The sequence below is a fragment of the Parasteatoda tepidariorum genome, chromosome 2 (assembly GCF_982258835.1).
Source record: "Parasteatoda tepidariorum strain Cologne lab strain chromosome 2, Ptep-v5.0, whole genome shotgun sequence".
Taxonomy (NCBI): domain Eukaryota; kingdom Metazoa; phylum Arthropoda; class Arachnida; order Araneae; family Theridiidae; genus Parasteatoda; species Parasteatoda tepidariorum.
This window is the reverse complement of record NC_141756.1, coordinates 21,690,067-21,712,080: the sequence shown is the minus strand read 5'-3', so window position 1 is coordinate 21,712,080 and position 22,014 is coordinate 21,690,067. Positions and strand designations below refer to the sequence as shown.

At 30.6% G+C, this 22,014-nt stretch overlaps 1 protein-coding gene across 2 annotated transcripts in view; it reads right to left on the bottom strand.

Moving 5' to 3' along the window:
- Positions 1-21,724, bottom strand: part of LOC107448359 (heat shock 70 kDa protein 12A) — a 65,271-nt gene extending 43,547 nt beyond the window's left edge. For both annotated transcript variants that reach the window (XR_015431297.1, XM_016063523.5), the window contains exon 1: positions 21,174-21,724. Coding sequence is in view for 1 of the 2 variants with exons in the window: in XM_016063523.5 (XP_015919009.3) it covers positions 21,174-21,591 (418 nt within the window). In the remaining variant the exon portion in view is untranslated. The remainder of the gene's footprint in view (positions 1-21,173) is intronic.
- Positions 21,725-22,014: the final 290 nt, after the last annotated feature.

Genomic DNA, 22,014 nt, shown 5'->3' with positions numbered 1-22,014 from the left:
AATTTGAAAGCAATCGGTCTAATAGTTTCTGAGGTTAACAAATTTTAAAAACAGTTGTATATTTAAAATTTAATTTCTCTCTCCACCCGAAGTTGCGTCATGAAATTTTAAGAGCAATAATATTTTTATAGCTTTCATGATTTTTAATTAGTACGCTCCTTCAGTAATTTACGTGGGTGAATTCGACACGAGCAGGTGTAATAATTTAAGCCTTAAATTTGATCTCACTATTCATATTGAGATTCATGAAAAACAGGGCAGACAACAGCTTATTCTTTTTGTCAAAAATATCATATAGTGATAATCAAATAAAATCAAATGGCATTTATTAATCTTTCCCTGGGTGGAAACTGCAGCGAATAAAAAAGAAATTTTTTGTGTTCAAGATAACAAAACCTCCATTAAGATCCAAGAAGCAACAAATTTACACAAATGCATAAATAACAAAGAATAATATTAACGAATGCAGTGCCTAAGAAATTGAATAGTACAAATATTGCAAAAATGTCTTTAATAAATTACCTAAAAGAAATTGCGTCTTTGAATATTAAGAATAATTAAAATATTTTCGTCTTTTCTTAATATGTTAGTAAGCTGCATTAGAGGAGTTCTAAATTGCATCAAATTAGAGTGACGAGGAATTGGTACAAGATGGAATGAGGCCATTTTTAAGTACAAATTAATAACCGAATTACAGCGCATTGGTGAATCTTGAAGGAAAAAAAAGCATCAGGTTTTTTATTTATATAGTTTTAAGAACTCACTTTTGTACTTGTGAGGATGAAATCAACCTCTTTTCGAGTAGCAAAGGACTCAAAACTTTACAGGAGCTCTATGCTTAATAACAATGGTTCTGTTCATGCAGAATTTATTGTTATTTTGTCGCCAAATAAAATTTAGCACCAATCAAACTTCCGACAATTTTTCGACTAAATAGTTAGCTTAAAATTTAAATAAAGATCTTTGTAGAATAGTAATACAAGTTCCAATTGTTTTCTTAGCGTTACAAGCAAGATTTATTCCCTAACTATCGCCGATAGGAATTTATTCCTCAATAGAATTTTTTATTTACTCTCCGAATCGCCTGATCATATTTTAGCTGGAAACTGGAATTCAGTACTGGATGACAGTACGAGTTAAAATTGTTTCCTGGTAGCTACGGGGTGAATTTTTTGCCAAAAGGAATTTATCATTCATCTAAAATTTAGTCATTTCGACTAGTAAGAGTGCTCAAATTTCAACTGGAGCTGTATGCTTGATGACAATACAATTACAAGCAAATTTTAGAACTAACTGAAAACAAAATTATTTAATTTTCGTAAGACCAGAAACAAGAAATATCCTTTACTGTCCGTGGAGGTTTATTTTGTTCTTTTGCGCGAAAACGAAATGTATGCAACATCTTTGTCGCTTTATATGATATCAGATTAGAACTTTTCATGTATTTCTAGAATATATTTACCCGTTGCCTGTCCCCTGTACTGCTGTAACCTTGAGATGTCTGCGGGTACCCTCCCTTCTACCCATCTCTGAAGAAAGAATCTGATTACTCCCAGTATTGGGAAGCTAGGGAAATTTTTTTAAGTTTAACTCCTTGACTTTTCCCTTTTTTTTTATTGTTCAGTTTTATTTGTTTTTACTTTACTTGTTATTAGTCCTTGTTTGAGTATCTATTTTTCTATTATTTTTCAGGGAAATAACTGTGTTTACTTTCGCATTAAAAATAAAAATAATGAAAATATATTTAATAAAACATTTTAGCTTTCAAATTTTACATGAAAATTTCAAAAGTATTTAAAATATTCTGGAAACAAAAATTTAAAATTATTACTTTCTAAAATTTATTTGGTGTTTTTTTTTAAATTATTTTATTTAAATATACCTTTATATACCTTAATATCTTAATATTAAACAAAGTCTAGTTGAAAACAAGAGAATTAATAACTATCATTTGAAATTTAGAACGAAGTTTTAAAAATCTGAATTTTGAATGCCTTATTACTAGATTTAAAAAACTTTTTTAAAGGAATTTCAAAGAAAATAACAGAAATATGATTAAAATGTCAAAACAAATAAAGGGTTTTTGTTTTAAACTTTTGACCTGCAATGACCTTGTTTTAAAAGTCTATTTAAATTACATTTTACTTTTAAAAAATAACATTAATGACTTAAACTTTATATTCATGGCATCCCAAGCAAAATGGTAGAAAAACAAGACATTAAAATAACCCGTTCCAATTAAAAAGTTAAGAATACCGTATCACTGGGTCAGGAAGCAAGTTGCTTTTTGTTCTAAAAGTTATAATTGTTCTTTTGTTTCCAGAAGTTGCAGTTACAAAACATATGAAGAAGTGCAGCCGATTTTGCTCTCTTGTAAGCGGCAATTGTCTGAAAACTAAACCTGAAAAAATCATTTGAGGCGTGTAAATAGCATACAAAGAATATCATTCATGGGTGGGAAGTGGCCGACTTGGAAGTTGGTCCATGGGATTTGAAATTATACACGCTTCTATAAATAAAGGAATTGAAATAGGATATATGATACAATGTTTTTGTTATTAATATATGCTTTAAGAATACAGAATTAAATTAATTACTCTTACATAAATCTTAAAGTTGATATTTCATTCCATAATATAGAATTAATAATATAGAAATATTTCAAAATAAGAAAAATAAAGAAACGAGCTTTTAAATTTAAACCAAAAGATTTTTGAAATGGAACCGAACGATTTCTTAATAAATCAAACGATTTACAAATAAAGCATTTTCTTAATTTTAAATTTAAAACTATCCAATTTTGTTGTTTTTGAATACAAATCTGCAGCCTTGAGCGTTCTCTCCTATAGTGAAAGCATTGGAAAACTCAGCAATTGTATTTTCTATCTGAAATCAAAGAATGTTTCGGTTTTTGACATTTTTTTTCTTCAAATTTTTCAAGATATATTAAATGTTTTTTTTTAACTAATTGTGATAGCAGTGTAAGACCAGTCGATTTCTTAGACTTTTCAGTATAGGTTTAGTCGTGAAGAGATTTATGAAAATAGTAAAAAAATAATAAGTAAAAATTTTATTCATGCACTAGAAATGTTTAAAAAAAGGCTCTTAATTTACTAATACTGGAAAAAATTTTGAACCGTACACAAACTTTTACATGATTTTAAACTAGGTAATTTTAAATAACAGAATCCAAAGTTAGAACGCAATCAGTTGAATAGTTTTGGAGAAATTAAAATTTAATAACATATGATATTCTGAAGATTTATTGATTAAAAACTATTCGAACAATTTCATGTAAATTTTGAATTATGTCACTTGAACTTACGTAGATCTAAGTAATGTAAAATATTTTATAACTTGCAACTAGAAAACCTTTCAATCATATTTTAACAAAAAATTCCAAATAATAAATATTTTTTGCATTTATTTATCCTTGGATAAGTGAGTTTCCTAATTATGCGCTTTCATGAGTTTGTCTGATTTTTGTAGATTTTCTTCCCTCAAAATCAAGGATTTTTGAGTTTCCTTTTTTCTTCTTTTTGTTAGCAAGTTTTTGATGATACAAAAACATTAGACAGTGTTATACCTTTAAAAAAAAAGCTATATCTTTCAGAAAAAATTTAAATAAGAACAGGCACTAGTTCAATAGATTCTAAGAAACAAGCACTTGATAACTTTTAAACAATTAATAAATTTGGATATGTATTTAATAATTTACATTTGTCTGTTGTTTTTTTTTTCACTACTGTTAAATTAAAACTGACGGAAACCTATTTATTTTCTATTGGAAAATTCTCTGAACTTAAATTACGCACAGACGATATTTATCAAAATTCTGAAAATAGGCATACTTATAATACGAAACTGCCTTTCAAAATATGCTGATCAAAGAACTGTTAAAGATATAGTTTTCTAAAAAAATTTTCTCACCTATATTTTCCCTTTTTTCATTTAAGCTATAGTTCTCAAATTCTAACTGGGTTACAATCCTGCACTTAGCATGTTACGAAAGATGCTGACGAATTTATTTGTGAAAAATAAATTAAGAAAAGCATATTTAGAATTTTCTCCTTAAGTCTCCTTCCACTTTTTGTCGTTTGCATTTGAACGAAGGGAAAAATGCTTATCTTAACTGAAAATGAGGGAAAATGTTGAAAAAGCAAAAAAATTCTAATAGTTAATAAGACATTATATCGCGGATGAAATCCCTCATGGCTAATTCTCTTTGACCTCCGTTAGTATTTTAATAGTTAAAGATTAGAGAAAAGTAAACCACGATCCAAGATAATCCTAAAGTAAACCACGATTTCTTTTTCATAATATCAAAATGCAAACAATATATGTCATGATTACGTAGGATTACACAATGAGGAAGTTCTCCAGCAATAATTGGCTTGTCTTCTGGTATTTTAAATGCAATTTTGTAGCATTTAAAACTTCATGATTTATTCTCTGTTTACCTAAATTCACTTTTCACTAAACTTTAACTTTAATTCTTACATGATTTCAAAGAAAAAAGAAACATATATTAAACTCAAATTGACTTAATTGTTTTTTTGTTTTTTTTTTTAGAAATACTTATTTTAGAACAAATTCATGTTTGGCGAACCTTTTCCTTCGCCATAGTTAATACTTTTGAACGTAGTTGAAGAAATAATAACACCCCTGTTATTACCATGAAACATTTTTCTTTTTCCTCTTAACAAATTATACTTCATACGAATAAACTCGACGCTTTCAGAGTTTTCATGGTTTTTGATTCGAACGACTGATGATTCAGGCATGATTTTTCATCTTTTCGGTCAGACAATGAACTGACAGTTCATTCTATCTTCGCTGATCCGTGAATAAATCGTCCTTTTCCTAACTCGTTCACTTTCACTTCTTCTAATGCGCACCCGATTCCTTCCCTTTACTAATCTCATATTTTTACACACGTGTAACCGAAAAAGTCACGTGACATATCAGGCAAGTTATTACTCTTGTCTTCTTAGGTTACCGACTTGTGGCGCTTATAATTTCGATACTAGGTAATAATGAAAGCAGCTTTCACATTTTCTATAATTCACCAACATTTAATGTAATTTTATTTATAACTCAAAAATTTCTTATTTTTCTACACATATGTTGGTTATTTATTTAAAACTTATTTATTTATTTATGACTTCAACATCAAATCACCTGATAAGTCTTGCGTATTTTATGCATATTTGTAAACAAACATTGTTCAAGTTTATTAAGAGGAAACGATTTTTAAAAAATACTATTGATAAGATCGCTTTCGCAAAATATCGTTTTTTTCCTCCTTGGTTTTAAAATTATTACATTTTTATATGAAAAAATGTAAACAGTATGTGACCTTTGATTTTAACTGATATATGCATAACATATTAGGTCGCAAATCGGAAAAATATCAAATCACGATTCTTGCAAAATATGTAAATAATGTCTGCTTACAAAAGTGAATCTTTAATCGTCTACTATACCACAAATTATTGATAAATTTCTTTTTATTTCGTTATAAATTGATTCACCGATTCATAAGTTAGTCGATACACTAATTCAGTGTTTCCCAAATTTATGACTTTTGTGTACCCTTTCTAAATTTTTCGTAACGCCACTGATAAAAAAAATAAATGTATTTTTTACTATAAAAAGAATTGGACTAAAGTTAAAAATCACAACTGGCTGTTGACACAACTAATTATTAACTTTTAACTGAGAGAAAAATAGCCATTAGAAAATAAATAGAAAATGATCGTAAATTTTCATGGCTAGCTTTGTTTTTAAAAGTTTTTTTTTTTTTTTTTTTTGAAATTTTTCGTTAGTTGCAAGATATTTCGCATAAGAAAGCGTACCCCCGCTAAACTGTTCCCGTACTCCCGGGGGTACGCGTACCACACTTTGGGAAACACTGCACTAATTCAACGATTCACTCATTCACCGATTTACGCAATCACCGTTTCACTCAATCATCCACTCCTTTAGTAATCTATTCACGAATTTAACCATAGATTCATTGAAAAGCGTTTTTATTTCCATTGTTCCCTCGCTACATCAAGAATTATTTATAATCATAATCACCATACCGATGAGCTGATTCATAAGAAATGTTATATGACGTAGTAAAAATTCTTTTTTTTTTTTTTTTATCCTTAACTAACGTAAATGTATAAACCTATAAATATAAATAGACAAACATAGCTACCCATTTTCACGCATTACGTCCAAATCAGTTAATTAAAAAAAATTAAATAAGAATTTTTTTGATCCTAAATAATGAAAGTTTCAAAAACTATATTTTACAGGTAGACAAAAAAGAATTTTAAAAAAATCTATTTCAATCACCTCTAAAATCGGAAAAAGTAAAACCCTTTATTCTCGAAAAATACGAGAGAGAATCATTGGGGGTGATGAAATTTTAATGCGAAAAGTATTCGCTCTACTTTTATCGTTTCAGATGTGACCAAAATAAAATTATTTTCTTCTAAGTCCACTTTTAAATCGTAGTTTTTTTTGCGCTGTTTTTTTTATTTGGAAAATGTTTAAGAATTTTATTAATTGAAATGAATTGTACTTATAACATCTAAGAAACAATCGCAACTTGCATTTTCACTAGATATAGATAGATCGTTGGAATTTGAGCACAATGGTTATGATTCAGTACAGTTCGAAATTGTTTCGGTTTTGGAACCTTAAATGGAGGATTTCCTTTAGTGGGACCTGAACTTAATAAAGTTCATTAGCAGTTGCGAGCAAATTAATTACAGAAATACAGTAAAGTGTTGTATTAAACATTTTAAAAAGAATGAAATTAATTTTATCAATAATAATTTTAAAAGTCAATTTTATGTCAGAGAGTTGAATACAAAAAAAGTGATATGGTATACTAGTGTTATATAGACTAAAGCAAAAAAACAACGTGAGTTAAATGTGGCATTGAATTTTTGATGAATGCATAAGCAGAAAATTAATAAAACAAGCTAAATTATTGTTTTTATTGGAAAAAAAAGCAAAAAAGAACTTTTATAAACGCTGTGAATAGTTACAAGGAAAAGATTTGCTTTTTAGAATTTATTTTATTTCGAATATAGAAAAGTTCGATTGCAAATATTAATTTTTCTAATTATCGTATTCGTTATTTATTCAATACATTGATATTCGAAATATTTCACTTTAAAATTTGTACTTTTTTTTACTGGCATTAATTTTTTTAAAAAAATCATTAAAATATTCAATAAAGAATTAGTTAGATATAAATATTAATATTGATTTCAAAAATCATAATTTGTTAAAGGAAATTCTAACTTTTGGAGCCTCTGTGGCACACGAAACTCTTATAGATTTCGAAAAAAACTTTTTTTAACCGCTTCTCTAGCTAGTGGTGAGGAAACCGAAATTTCGATTGCAAGATTTTGCTCTCACACATATCAAAGCGAACTTAAAAAAGAAAAAAAGAAAAAAAAAGGTGAAATTGGGATGAACCGTAAATGTATGAGCTATGCGAAGATAGCCCCCGAAAATGAGGAAAATAAAAAATTCAAACTGCATTCGTTTGACCATTTTTTGACCACAAATGACCACCCTTTAAATTTTTTTGACCACCCTTATTTTGGACATAATCCTGAAAATTAAATTCGGGGGCTAACTTCGCATTTTCACGCCAAATGAATAAAAATCAAATTTTTATATTGTATTCGTTTGACCACTTTTTGACCACAAATGACCATCCTTTAATTTTTTTTGACCACCCTTATTTTGGACACAATCCCAAAAATTAAATTCGGAGGCTAACTTCGCATTTTTTCGAAAAATATATAAAAATCCAATTTTTATATTGTATTCGTTTGACCACTTTTTGACCACAAATGACCACCCTTTAAATTTTTTTGACCACCCTTATTTTGGACACAATCCCAAAAATTAAATTCGGAGGCTAACTTCGCATTTTTTCGAAAAATCTTTAAAAATCCAATTTCTGTATTGTATTCGTTTGACCACTTTTTGACCACAAATGACCACCCCTTACTTTTTTTTGACCACCCTTATTTTGGACATAATCCTGAAAATTAAATTCGGGGGCTAACTTCGCATTTTCACGCCAAATGAATAAAAATCAAATTTTTATATTGTATTCGTTTGACCACTTTTTGACCACAAATGACCATCCTTTAATTTTTTTTGACCACCCTTATTTTGGACACAATCCCAAAAATTAAATTCGGAGGCTAACTTCGCATTTTTTCGAAAAATATATAAAAATCCAATTTTTATATTGTATTCGTTTGACCACTTTTTGACCACAAATGACCACCCTTTAAATTTTTTTGACCACCCTTATTTTGGACATAATCCTGAAAATTAAATTCGGGGGCTAACTTCGCATTTTCACGCCAAATGAATAAAAATAAAATTTTTATATTGTATTCGTTTGACCACTTTTTGACCACAAATGACCACCCTTTAATTTTTTTTGACCTCCCTTATTTTGGACACAATCCCAAAAATTAAATTCGGAGGCTAACTTCGCATTTTTTCAAAAAATAGATAAAAATCCAATTTTTATATTGTTTTTGTTTGACCACCTTTTGACCACAAATGACCACCCTTTAATTTTTTTTGACCACCTTTATTTTGGACACAATCCCAAAAATTAAATTCGGGGGCTAACTTCGCATTTTTTCGAAAAATATATAAAAATCCAATTTTTATATTGTACTCGTTTGACCACAAATGACCACCCTTTAATTTTTTTTGACCACCCTTATTTTGGACATATTCCTAAAGATAAAACTGGCGTGAAGTTAGTCCTCAAAATTCAGGAAAATAACAAATTTCAACTGCACTCGTTCAACTCGTTCAACTGCACAACATTTTTGACTACAAATGACGACCTTGAAGTTTTTCCGACAATTCTTATTTCAGTCTTTCTTTTAGCGATATCAATATAATATATTTTAATTATAGCTGACATCTAAACGTAGTAATGATCAAAAACTTTTTCTTGCAATATAAAAATTTTAAAAATAAATTCCAAAATGACTATGTACTTCAAATGCAATGATTATAATCCATAAAAACGAGGAATGCTAAAAACTATATGTATTAGTTTTGTTCACATTAATCGTATCTTTATTTTCCGCAATGTTATTTTAAAATTGTTTTACAAGTAGAAAAATAAAAGTTTAATAAGATGAAGTAAATCTAAAACATTTCTAAAACAATTATTAAGTAGTTATACTGTTTAAAAACATTTTTCTCAATAATGATATATAAAATTTAACATATTTCCTCTATAAAAGAGTAGAAATAGTTTCATAGCAATAAAGTTATTTTAGAAACCAACCAATATATATTATATATTATATTGATATCGCTAAAAGAAAGACTGAAATAAGAATTGTCGGAAAAACTTCAAGGTCGTCATTTGTAGTCAAAAATGTTGCGCAGTTGAACGAGTGCAGTTGAAATTTGTTATTTTCCTGAATTTTGAGGACTAACTTCACGCCAGTTTTATCTTTAGGAGTATGTCCAAAATAAGGGTGGTCAAAAAAAATTAAAGGGTGGTCATTTGTGGTCAAACGAGTACAATATAAAAATTGGATTTTTATATATTTTTCGAAAAAATGCGAAGTTAGCCCCCGAATTTAATTTTTGGGATTGTGTCCAAAATAAGGGTGGTCAAAAAAATTAAAGGGTGGTCATTTGTGGTCAAAAAGTGGTCAAACAAAAACAATATTAAAATTTGATTTTTATTCATATGGCGTGAAAATGCGAAGTTAGCCCCCGAATTTAATTTTTAAGATTATGTTCAAAATAAGGGTGGTCAAAAAAATTTAAAGGGTGGTCATTTGTGGTCAAAAAGTGGTCAAACGAATACAATATAAAAATTTGATTTTTATTCATTTGGCGTGAAAATGCGAAGTTAGCACCCTAATTTAATTTTTAGGATTATGTCCAAAATATGGGTGGTCAAAAAAAATTAAAGGGTGGTCATTTGTGGTCAAAAAGTGGTCAAACGAATACAATATAAAAATTTGATTTTTATTCATTTGGCGTGAAAATGCGAAGTTAGCCCCCGAATTTAATTTTCAGGATTATGTCCAAAATAAGGGTGGTCAAAAAAAATTAAAGGGTGGTCATTTGTGGTCAAAAAGTGGTCAAACGAATACAATATAAAAATTTGATTTTTATTCATTTGGCGTGAAAATGCGAAGTTAGCCCCCGAATTTAATTTTCAGGATTATGTCCAAAATAAGGGTGGTCAAAAAAATTTAAAAGGTGGTCATTTGTGGTCAAAAAATGGTCAAACGAATGCAATTTGAATTTTTGAATTTCCTCATTTTCGGGGGCTATCTTCGCATAGCTAAATGTATGTAGTTCTTTTACATATCTTATAGCACCCTCTTATGACTCATCTGGGGAAGGTGGAGAGGGAGGAATTCACTAACTCTCTCAAAACCTTTACCAAAACAGATGTTTTGTGCTCCATAAACCTTAACCTCCTTCTAACCTTTCTCTTCACAACCACCGTAATCGAACATTTTTTTTTTCACAATAAAATTCCAACCCCCTTCCACTATTCTTCGAACTTATGAGGGAGGAAGAAAGGTGAAAAACACTCGTGGCAGCTAATCGTGTGGGAAAAGATAAAAATGAATGTGATAAGTGGAATAGGGAGATGAGAGAGTCTTTTTGTTATGATTACTCAAGGATTTTTCAGGATATCTGAAAGGGAAATTGTAGGGATTTCTCACTCAACGTAATTATAAATCACTCATCTCTCACAATTATTCTTTAGTTATCAATAACTTGAATAATGTTTTGCCTGGGTTTAAAAATAAATCATGAATAAAGCGAGTGTAAGACCCCCAGGCCCTACATGCATTTATTACTCATTCTTTAAGTTACTAGTACTATTAATAGTACACGTCCATATTCCATAGTGCATTTTTAATCATTTATTATAGTAATAATGAATATATTAAATATAATAAATTACATTAATATTATTAATGATTCATATATAATATAATAGTAATAATAATTCATAAATAATCTAAAACCCTCGACTTATTTTTAAAAAAAAAATTATTTTTCATTAAAGAAATTTACTACTATCAAGTGAAGCTTTGTTTTTCCTAAAAGAATTGAAGGATTACGTTGAAAATAAAAAAAATATATGAATTAATTGTTTTCATAATATTATTATGTTGTTATGTTTTTATAATCACTTTTAAAAACCAATTACGTATAAAAATTGCAAAGACTAATTTGCTAATTTCAGTAGTATACAAAAGATCAAAAATAAATTAAAAAAGAGACATCTTAATTTTTAATCTAATAATCGTATTTTCATGTACTAACTTCTAAATTTTATGAGATCAGCTGAAAGTTTTATTTCATTGATATTAATTTGGAATATTGAATATTACGTAACATTAACAGCGAATTAAATAATTTTTACACACTATATAAAACTCGTTTAATAAAACTAAAATCAAAGCAATTTTTTTTGCATAATTACTTAAAATTGTTATTATTACTTCAATAATGATCAATGAGCTTTTTTAAAATTTAACGTAAAAAATTTCTAACAATTTCACATACGACAAAACTTTTAATCATAAAATTCAAAATTTGAAGAAAAAAAATCGGAAGAACATTTTCCAAGAAATGAAGATTCAAAAATAAGAGATTTTTAAAATTCGTGAAATTTACGCTGGAGAGCAAGTGTGCAATATATGCTGTATTTGTATCACTCATATGAGCTTCAGAAGAAAATAAAAATTTCAATTTTTCTCGAACGTACATATTGATAAATGGAATACAAAAAAAAAATTTTAATTTATATTTCTGAAAATTTCTTAGTGTTATTACCTGTTAAGGAAGCACTAAAACTCCGAACACGTGAAAACAAACTTAGTATTCCATATGAGTATGGATTTATCGAAGCTAGAGGGGTGTGATGACTTTATTCCAAAAACTACTCATCCGAAGTTCCATGAGGTAAATAACCATACCCCAAAACTCACTGACCTAATGTTTATGTTCTAGAACAAATGCAGATTCCAAAGAACTCTTTCCAAAATTCCATTCAGTGGAACGAAATGAAGAAAAAAAGTGTTTGTTTCGAACCATCGAGCTTACCAGGGGGTGTAATCATTCATTTAATCTTGTAAATGCAGAGTGACGAATAAATTGGTTCGAATATTTGAAGTGTTTAAATCGTAAATGATTGTGTTAGTTTATAATGTCAGTTAAGGTCATTTAAGTTGAGCATTATGCTTTAGCAGATTGTAGTAAATTTTAAATGATTTAATAACGATTATAGTTTTATTACAAACAAAACACACATGAGTAACATTTTTCAACAGGAAGTCAACCATTTCAATCAAGATCATGTAATAGCTTGTTTTTGAAATAGAATCATTGGTATGAATTTTGTAAGTTAAACAAACTGATGAAGATAATTTGTAGCAGTTTTAAATTACAATTAAAATTATTTGACTTTGAAGATGAACTATTGGTTTAAATAACTAAAACTGAAAAGTAATGATTAAGATCAATTCTCACATTTTTAAATCCCAATATTTTATGACGATTATCTCATTAAAATCATCTCCTCTCAATAAAATCATTGATTTAAAGTTATTAAATTAATATGATTTAAATCATTCTCATCTTTTTAAATCACGAATTTTCTTTGTTATTACTTAATTAAAAAAAATAAAGTCATTAAAATTGAAAAAAAGCATTACATTATTAAATTACAATTAAAATAGCTTGATTTTCAAATAAAATCGTTGGTTTAAGAAACTAAAATTAAAAAATATAATGCTGAACATAATTTCTAATACTTTAAAATAATAAGTATAGACGTTCGTTATTTTTTGAAAAAAAAATTTATTAAAAATAATTAGTATTGAAAAATAAAGATAAAAATACATTTTCCCAATTTTGAATCGCTAGGTTTTATAATAAAATCATTAGTTTAAGCCATTAGAATTCAAAAAAAATACTGATTTGAAATAATTTCTTCCACTTTTAAATCACGATTACGATCATTTGATTTTAAAATAAAATTTTATTGGTTAAAACCACCAAGTTAAAAAAATATACATAAAATTATTCATCACACTTTAAAAAAGATTTGAAGCACAGATAACTAACTATATAAAATAAAAATATAATTTTTATTTACTTTCATTGTGATTATTTCCTAGCCAATATAAAAGACTATAAAAATACAAAGGGTGATTATTTAATTCAGCATATTAGAAAGTGTCATGATTAAATGATAATTCTATAAATTTAATAAAATAATTTTTGATACTAAATTACTTATTCATTTATTATATATTTTTATGAATTTTTAACCGAATTGATTGTAGAAAGGGGGTCATGTCATTTTGCTGTAAGTCAGTCAATTACCAATTACGTGACAATTTAATTTACATTAGTAAATCTAAAAGATATGTCTCTTAGAATAATTGCACGATGCTCATTTTAAAATTTCAGAATTTTTTTCTTCAGTAGGAAATTAGGATTTTTTAAAATTTTTTTAATCATTAAATTTTCAAACCCTTTGAAACGACCGAAGTTATTCATAATTTAACTTTCTTGCAAAACTTACGATTTTCTCCCCACAGCATAGGCGCTGAGAGGAAAAACTAACTTCCGGAGATTTCCTACAGAACTGTGGAGTCGGAATAATAAAAAATTTGGAAGAGTCGGGAGGTGGGATTCGAAAATAATTTTGTCGGTGTCGAAGTTGGAGAAATTTTATCTACTCCTGTTAGTCAAAAGTTGGTTCTGTGGATTAAAAGGGAAGTAAGAAGGTAGGTACTTTATTTACGTCGCACGGGAGCTGCACAATGGGCTATTGGCGGCGGTCCGGGAAACATCCCTGAGAATGATCCGAGGACATGCCATCACAATTTTGATCCTCTGTAATGGGAATGGCTCCCTTGCTTTGGTAGCCCGACGACCTGCTGCACTTTACGGTAGAACAGTTTAACGAGCACCGATACTGCTCATCCTTGGTCCCTAAGCAGGCTGATCAAAGTGGTCACCCACCCGCTTACTGACCGCAGCCCGATTTTAAAAGAAAAAACAATTTGATCTAATAAAAATTATTGAGATAAATATTTATTATTACGTAAAAAAATTTAACTCTAAAAAATATTATGACAATTATTTTATTATTATTATTTTTAAGCGTCGTTGTCGACAGCCGACCCAATTTTAAGTTTACGTCAACTAATGTCTAATTCCGTAGCCTTGTAATTTTGAAACCAATCTGTGAGACCTTTCTGTCTCTTGGTTCGTTTTTAAAGACTGCTCAATAAGGATGACCAAGGATTATTTCAATTTTAGCTTATTTATTACTAAATTCTTGATTATAGAATTATTTACAAAATGATACATGAATTGGAGAATATAATATTCCGGAGCGCTGCTGCTCCCTTCTCTCTCATGCTTTCTCTAGCATAGTTCAACTCGAAACTCAACTCTTCAGCGTTCAAAGCTAATCTCTCCTGCGTTCAAAACTGATCTCATCCCTAAAAAATCCTCTTTCCCATAAGAAACAGTCCTTTGCTCCACACCCAATGTAGGGGACGACACCTGCAGTGTCCTTCACCCTCTGACCCTCAGGTCAAGGGGTCAATCAAATGCGTGGGAGAGGAATCAGGATCCTGACACCTCCCCCCCGGTTTCATCTAGTTCGACCTTCTTCCCTGGTCGTACAAGTGAAACCTAAAAACAATGCAAGCCCATCCCTGCACCAAAAAATAATAACACGCACACATTCCCGTGCGCAAAAGAGATTGGCCGCATTATACCTTATTAAACCTAAAATTACACTTAGGACACTTGACAAACTAATAAATACAAAATCAAAACATAGCATAAAAGAAACTAATATTTTTGCAATCAAAACATTAAAATCACTTTTATCAGGCCAAAAATAAAATATCCATGCCAAAATCCATTTATAAAATTCCCTCAATATAAAATCCTTAAAATCATGCCCGAAATTCCTGCCTAACAAATAATAATAATTAGCATACAAAATTAACCGTCCAAACTGCCCAAAACTCCACTGCTTCAAGTTCATTGACCTAATCCCATCTAACACTCGTTCAATACCACCCCCTCCATGATTTCTTAAGTGACTAGCTAACTCTTTTGCTCTACTTTTCCTTCCAGAACCCCCTTTCTGAAAACAAATCCTTATTTTCACCTGCACCTTACGGGTTTTAATTCTGATATCGGGAATGTTTGAATTCGCAGCTGTGTACAACTCCTTCTTAGGATACTTAACCAATTTTTTTCTCCCCTCAAACCACAGAAGTTTAGATTCCATCGCGCCGTCGCTATCTCCCTTTCTTTTCTCACAGGACAAATCCATCCTCTTCAACGCGTTAATTGGACTTATAACCTTCACTTCCACCCCTCGCTGACCGCAAACCTCTTTGCCTTTAAAATCCTCCCTCACTTCCTCTAACATTCCTTCAAATTCCGAGCCCTGCACTTGCTCCTTTTTACGTCTTTGGCTATGAGAAAAGGGTGATTCCTTATCTCCACCCCCTACTTTCTCACCACACTCCGGATTCATTAAAATACATGGTGGATCTTCGTCCCCTCCCCCGTTTGACTCTTTCTCCAACACCTCGAGACCCCCCGGAGTGATTCGCACTCCTCTCTCGTCCGAATTCTCGCAAGCAAGGTCAGTGTCCTTAGTCTCAAACCCCTTGTTCCCTTCTTGTTCTTTTCCCTCAGGACAGGTCATCTTTTTCTCCCACTCTTTTCCCCACCGTTCATCCCCTGCATTTTCAAAAGCCTGCTCCTCTAATACTTTCATCTCCCTTTCCCTTATCACCGTCGTCTCGTTTTCACTTTTGACCACTACCGGGATTCTTTCATTAGGGTTTACAATTCCTTCCCCTATCCCACAGTTACTAGGAACATTACTGAGCTTTTCCTCTACAGCAGGGCCTATCTCTGAATTTACAAAGATCCATCTCCCTATCTCAAAATTTTCTTCAGGATCTAAAGATTGCCTTGATACGCTTAATTTAGGAACACTGTATATTATTTTTGAGAAACAAGACTTCTCCTCAACCACCTCGATTCTACGCAAATCCGATCCGTCTTTCTTCACCCTCTTTTCGTGACTAACGCGTTCTACGGAATCTTGCTTAGCCTGATCTTTCTTCAGATCTAACCTAAATCTATTAATTTTCGGACACCCCCTCTTTAAGTGTCCTACCTCTCCACAGTTATAACATTTCGGGGACCATTCTCCTAAGCTAGTAAATCTAGTAATTTTCGGACATTCCTTCTTTAAATGTCCTACCTCTCCACACTTATAACATTTCGGGGACCATTCTCCTGAGCTAGTACTATTTTTCCTTTGCGATTCATGCGGAAACTTACCCTTTCTATTAACATTCGGACCACTCCATTCAGGAAATTGTCTCACCCCACCCTTCACATTCACCTCCTTTCCTCCAAATCCAAAACCAAACCTTCGGGACTCCGGCCTCTCCGCTGATTCCACGGTGCCTAAACATCCAACCGATCCATTTAAATTGACTAAGGGGTTACAATCCTGGGTTTTACTTTCCTCATCTTGGTCACTCATTAAAATTTTTGTTCTCAGCTCAATCCCTTCTATAGTACTTCTTGTCCGCTCATAATCATATTCCCGTTCTCGTTTTAACCATTCCAGTTCACGTATCCTTCTATTTAACGCCCATTTCACACCTTCTCTTAATTTTCGTTCGTGCTCTTTTTGCCTCTTTATTTCATCCTCGCGTTCCCTATCTTCTTTTAATTTTTGTTTCTCCCGTTCCCTATCTTCTGTTAATTTTAGTCGCTCACGTTCCCTATCTTTACGTTCCCTATCTTTCCGTTCCCACTCCTCTCGTTCCTGTTTCCATACCTCTTGTTTCCGTTCCCGTTCCTCTTTTTCTAATCTATCCTCTTCAATCACACTTAAAACATCTTTAGTAAATTGCTCATCGTAATCCGAACTCCCGGTGATCAATGCTTTTAACTCAACCAGCTTGACGTTTTCGGGAACCGTTAGCCCCAGCTCGTCAGCTAGAACTATCACATCTTCCTTTTTTGCTGTTAGAAGAAAACTCATACTGACAGTATTAACTTAATTCCCTAATCACCACACAAAACAATGCTATTTAACAATAAAATTTAAAAAAAAGGAAACTTAGTGACACTCTCGATTCAGCTCCCCTACTCATACATTCAGATCCCCTATACTCATACCCCGACATTCTATTATAAAATTTAACATCTCACATGTAAACATAACATATACAATACAATTTGTATCCTGCAATATTCAAAACATGCACTATTCAAACATTACTTCTTGATGCACATAAATACAAGTTACTCTTTTCAACTTTCATTGCAAAATAATAAAATTTTGTACTCTTTTGGTACCCCTAAAATATACACCTAAACTTTCCCCAAAATTAAAACTCTTAAATTTAATAGATTCTACAGTCATAATAATTAACCATTTCATCATTTAAACAAAAGCAAACCCCTTCCTTGACCTTTTTTTTTTCGGTCCAAAATTATTTTAACAGAATGCATTATAAATAATAATCACAACTAAATAATAATAAGCCAAGAATCTTGTTTACTCAGATCGCTATTGACATATAAAAACACCATCTTTAAATAATCCTACACTTCTTTTTACATGTTATTAAATCAATACTCTTCTTCTTTCATACATACTCTTAATAAAGCAATAAAAAAATTACACTCTTAACAAATCAACCACTAGGTTACTTTAAAAAAAAACATCAAATCAATTACAAACAATACTATAGCTAACTGGCCAATCCCTTAAGCTCAAATAAAATAACACATCAGGTTGACTTTAAACCAAAACAAAATAAACTTATCCCCTTAATTAACTACCCTTTTTGTTAAACTTCTACCCAGAAATGTGAGCGTGTAATTTATCTTTTCATGCATGAGATAAAGCTTACCTCCCTTTATTATCTTTTCAATTGTCCTCTTTGTCAGAGAGTCGATGTTGAAACCACACTCTATGGCCACCGGTCACGGGGGGTAGCGCTGGCTGCCTATCGCCTCCGGCGATAATAGTCCCGTCGATGTTGTCAGTCCACCGTCACCCTTTCCTTCAGGCAATCATTTTCACTAGGCATTTCCGTAGGCATCCTTCTATCAAGATTGACTCCATGAGGCAACACTCTTTACTGGGCATTTCTCATAGTGTGCATCGGCGATGATTCTTTTCCTTAGCATAGCAGTCCTCCTTCCATCCTGACAGGCTGCGACATTTGTGAGACCTTTCTATCTCTTGGTTCGTTTTTAAAGACTGCTCAATAAGGATGACCAAGGATTATTTCAATTTTAGCTTATTTATTACTAAATTCTTGATTATAGAATTATTTACAAAATGATACATGAATTGGAGAATATAATATTCCGGAGCGCTGCTGCTCCCTTCTCTCTCATGCTTTCTCTAGCATAGTTCAACTCGAAACTCAACTCTTCAGCGTTCAAAGCTAATCTCTCCTGCGTTCAAAACTGATCTCATCCCTAAAAAATCCTCTTTCCCATAAGAAACAGTCCTTTGCTCCACCCCCAATGTAGGGGACGACACCTGCAGTGTCCTTCACCCTCTGACCCTCAGGTCAAGGGGTCAATCAAATGCGTGGGAGAGGAATCAGGATCCTGACACAATCCAGAAGACAAGGGAACTCCGGGATCAAATATTGGGAAAAAGTAGTCTACCTGGGGGACTAGTTTGATGGATCCAACCCGCATTTGCATTACACGTAGAGGGAAACCATGAAAACCTACTCACGTTTAACTAGACGATAAGGGGACTTTAACACATGATTTATCTACCACTGAGGATATTTTAACAATTGGAAAAAAACTATATTTAAATATTGAAACTATGCTTAAGTATTGAAGAAAAAAAAACATTGCAATTGAAAAATTGAGATTAATTAATAAATTATTAATAAGCTATGTTTTAATTTATAAATTTCGCAACTAATTTTTTTGCGAAGTTACCAACCTAATTATAAGGATGTGCAAAATAACATATCATACGTAATGATTTCTTACTTTATAAATATTCACTAAGTCTTTTTTTTTTCTTTCATCAAGTGATACGTGCGTGTGTGAAACATTGATATGTAACTGTTTTCTTACACTGATTTTGCAAAAATGCATTATTTTGTACAAATATAATTTTTAAAATTTTGATTATTTTATAATATATTTAATAATAATAAATTTTAATTTTTTCTACGGATGATATATTACTATACAAAATGTAATTTTAAATCAAATGTTACAATACATGTGTATTTTCAATGAAAAAAAATATGTAATCATAATAGTAATTATTAATACTTTATGAATTTGGTGGAAATTTTAATTGAGTAGTAGTCGGAGTCGATGCATGGATGGAAAGTCCGGAGTCGGAGTTGAACATTTCAACTACCGACTCCAAAACTCTGATATTCAGTTATCATTTCACCGATATAACATTTAAATAAAGAACTATACCATTTTTGACAAAAAATTTTTATCTCAGAATTAAATGAAGGAGCGAATGAGAGCCATTAAAGCAGCAGCAGCAATCATATGACTGATTTTTAACATCCACGTGGGTGATAATAATATATTGTAAAGATTGTTTTAAAATTTAATTACTCTTTCACCGTAATCAAACGAGCCATTTTCCCCACTTATACGCTTAATATCTAAAATTCCGTACTGAAGTATAACTTGCATTAATTTTTCCCCAAATATTACAAACATATGTTCCTCGAACGGCAATTCAACTAACCCACCATTCACTATAGTAACTTTTCCTGAAAATGGAACTCAAAATCGCTGTTTATTTACACGGAGTAACAAAATTCTGGTAAAATTACAGTACTGCATAGTAATAACATTTCTGATTAAAAAAGAATAATGCAAATTCTGGTTAATTGAACCAAAATATATGGTATTTAAACAATTCTTTTGATAATTTCTCCGTTTATAGGTTAATGGTTTAGTGGAAATTATGGTTTTCAAAATTGTAGTTCTTATAACCACACATTTAGTAAAAAACACAAAACTGAAAAATAATTGAACCGAATAAATAGCTTTTATGCAGTGTTCTAGTATTATGATAAAATTACCAAATTTTACCACATTTACCTACTTTTATCACATAATTAAATCATATTTTAGTGTTAATTGTACTAATATCATTAACATAATACTGTGGTTTTTGGTGCTATCATATACCCAAAATAACGGTAAATTTCACCATATTCTGGTAGTTTTTACTTTACTTTTCTCAATGGTTTTAGTGAATATTCTTATAAAGGAAAACTGTTAGTAGAATCACCAACGTATCAAATTCCTCAGAAGTTGTGGTCATTTTCTAAAATATATTACTAAAGAAATTACCTTATAGTTTTGTCGAATAGGAATAAAAATTGAGGATCGATAAAATAACCTAGGTAGATAAAAGCTAGGTTTTAGGTAGTAGTTTTAACAACATGTATATTAATTTTAAGTGATATGTTAAAGATTGAGTTAAAACACTCAATTAATTGTTAACTTAAACACATATTATATGAACGTATACGTAAACATATACATACTATATAAAAGTATATCTAAACATATACAGATTATATATTAGTTTTAAAAGTTAAGCGTACACAGATTTAAAAGTTAAGCATACACTGATTCCTTCGAAGAGTTTTTTTAAAGAAAAAATAAGATGTAGAAACAAAACATATATGATTTTTAAACAAAATCCTCAGCAACAAAAAATATAAGCAAATAATGATGACAACAAAATATTATGACAATTCTGCTCTAAAAATTTATAATTTTAGGCCGAAAATTAATACAAACACTCATCTGTTTATTATACTCCATTTCAAATAATTATCAATTAAAAATATAAAATAAAGAAAAAGCAACTTTCATTAATTTATAAAATAATAGCAATATAACCTCAAGAATTTACGCTTTCTTTAAAATTTGTAAATTAAAAACATTTTTTGAAATATCGTTTGCTATATTCGAATGATTGTCAGTTTAAATTAAAAAATTTATGAGAAACAACTTTCACTTACATCTAGAAAATCGTCTGCTATAATCCACGGATCGACTTCGATTGGCAGTAAGAAGTCCTGGAGATCCAATCACGGTTATTGCCCGGCCATAATATCGGACGTCCGGTATAATAAATCCCTTTTTTGATCCAAGTCTCTGGGTCACTACCTCTTCGTCACCATCCTCCTCCCATTTCTGCTGAGGACTTGAAAAATCATCTGGTAGGGGGTCGACGGACGATTCTGGCAAATCATCTAAAATTTCCGATGGAATTCGTCTGAGAAAAAATTCACGCTTCGGCGGCCAAAAAATTATCTGTTCTTGTTTCTCAAAAGAATTAATATTCTCGACAGGATTGGGGGTGTTTCGAATGGGTGCGACGACCGCGAGCGATCCCTGCTTTTCCAAATCAGGCAGTGTTCGAAGTCGAAGGGACATTTTTCTTCATCTTCCTTTTTTTGTTTTCTTTCTTTTTTTTTAAATCATGCTCTTTAACTTTCCGCGCTGCGCTGCGTAAATTTGTGCACTGAAGCGATCAATCGTCAGCGGCTATTTCCCGCCATTAGGTAAGGGTGGTTTGGTTTCTCGGGGATTTTTACTTGTGACTAAAGTAGGGATTTTATTAGATGTTTAGGGATTTCGCTGTAAGTTCTTTTCTTTCTTTCTATTACTTTTCAATTCATTCTTATGTAGATTTTTCTAACAAAACAAAAGAACTCAGTCAATTGTCACCATAATTAATAGTTGGATGCAACCAAATAAATTAATTTAATTCCTGAATTATTTCATTTTATTTATTTATTTCATTTTATTTATTCATTTATTTTATTTTATTTATTTTATTTTATTTATTTTATTTTA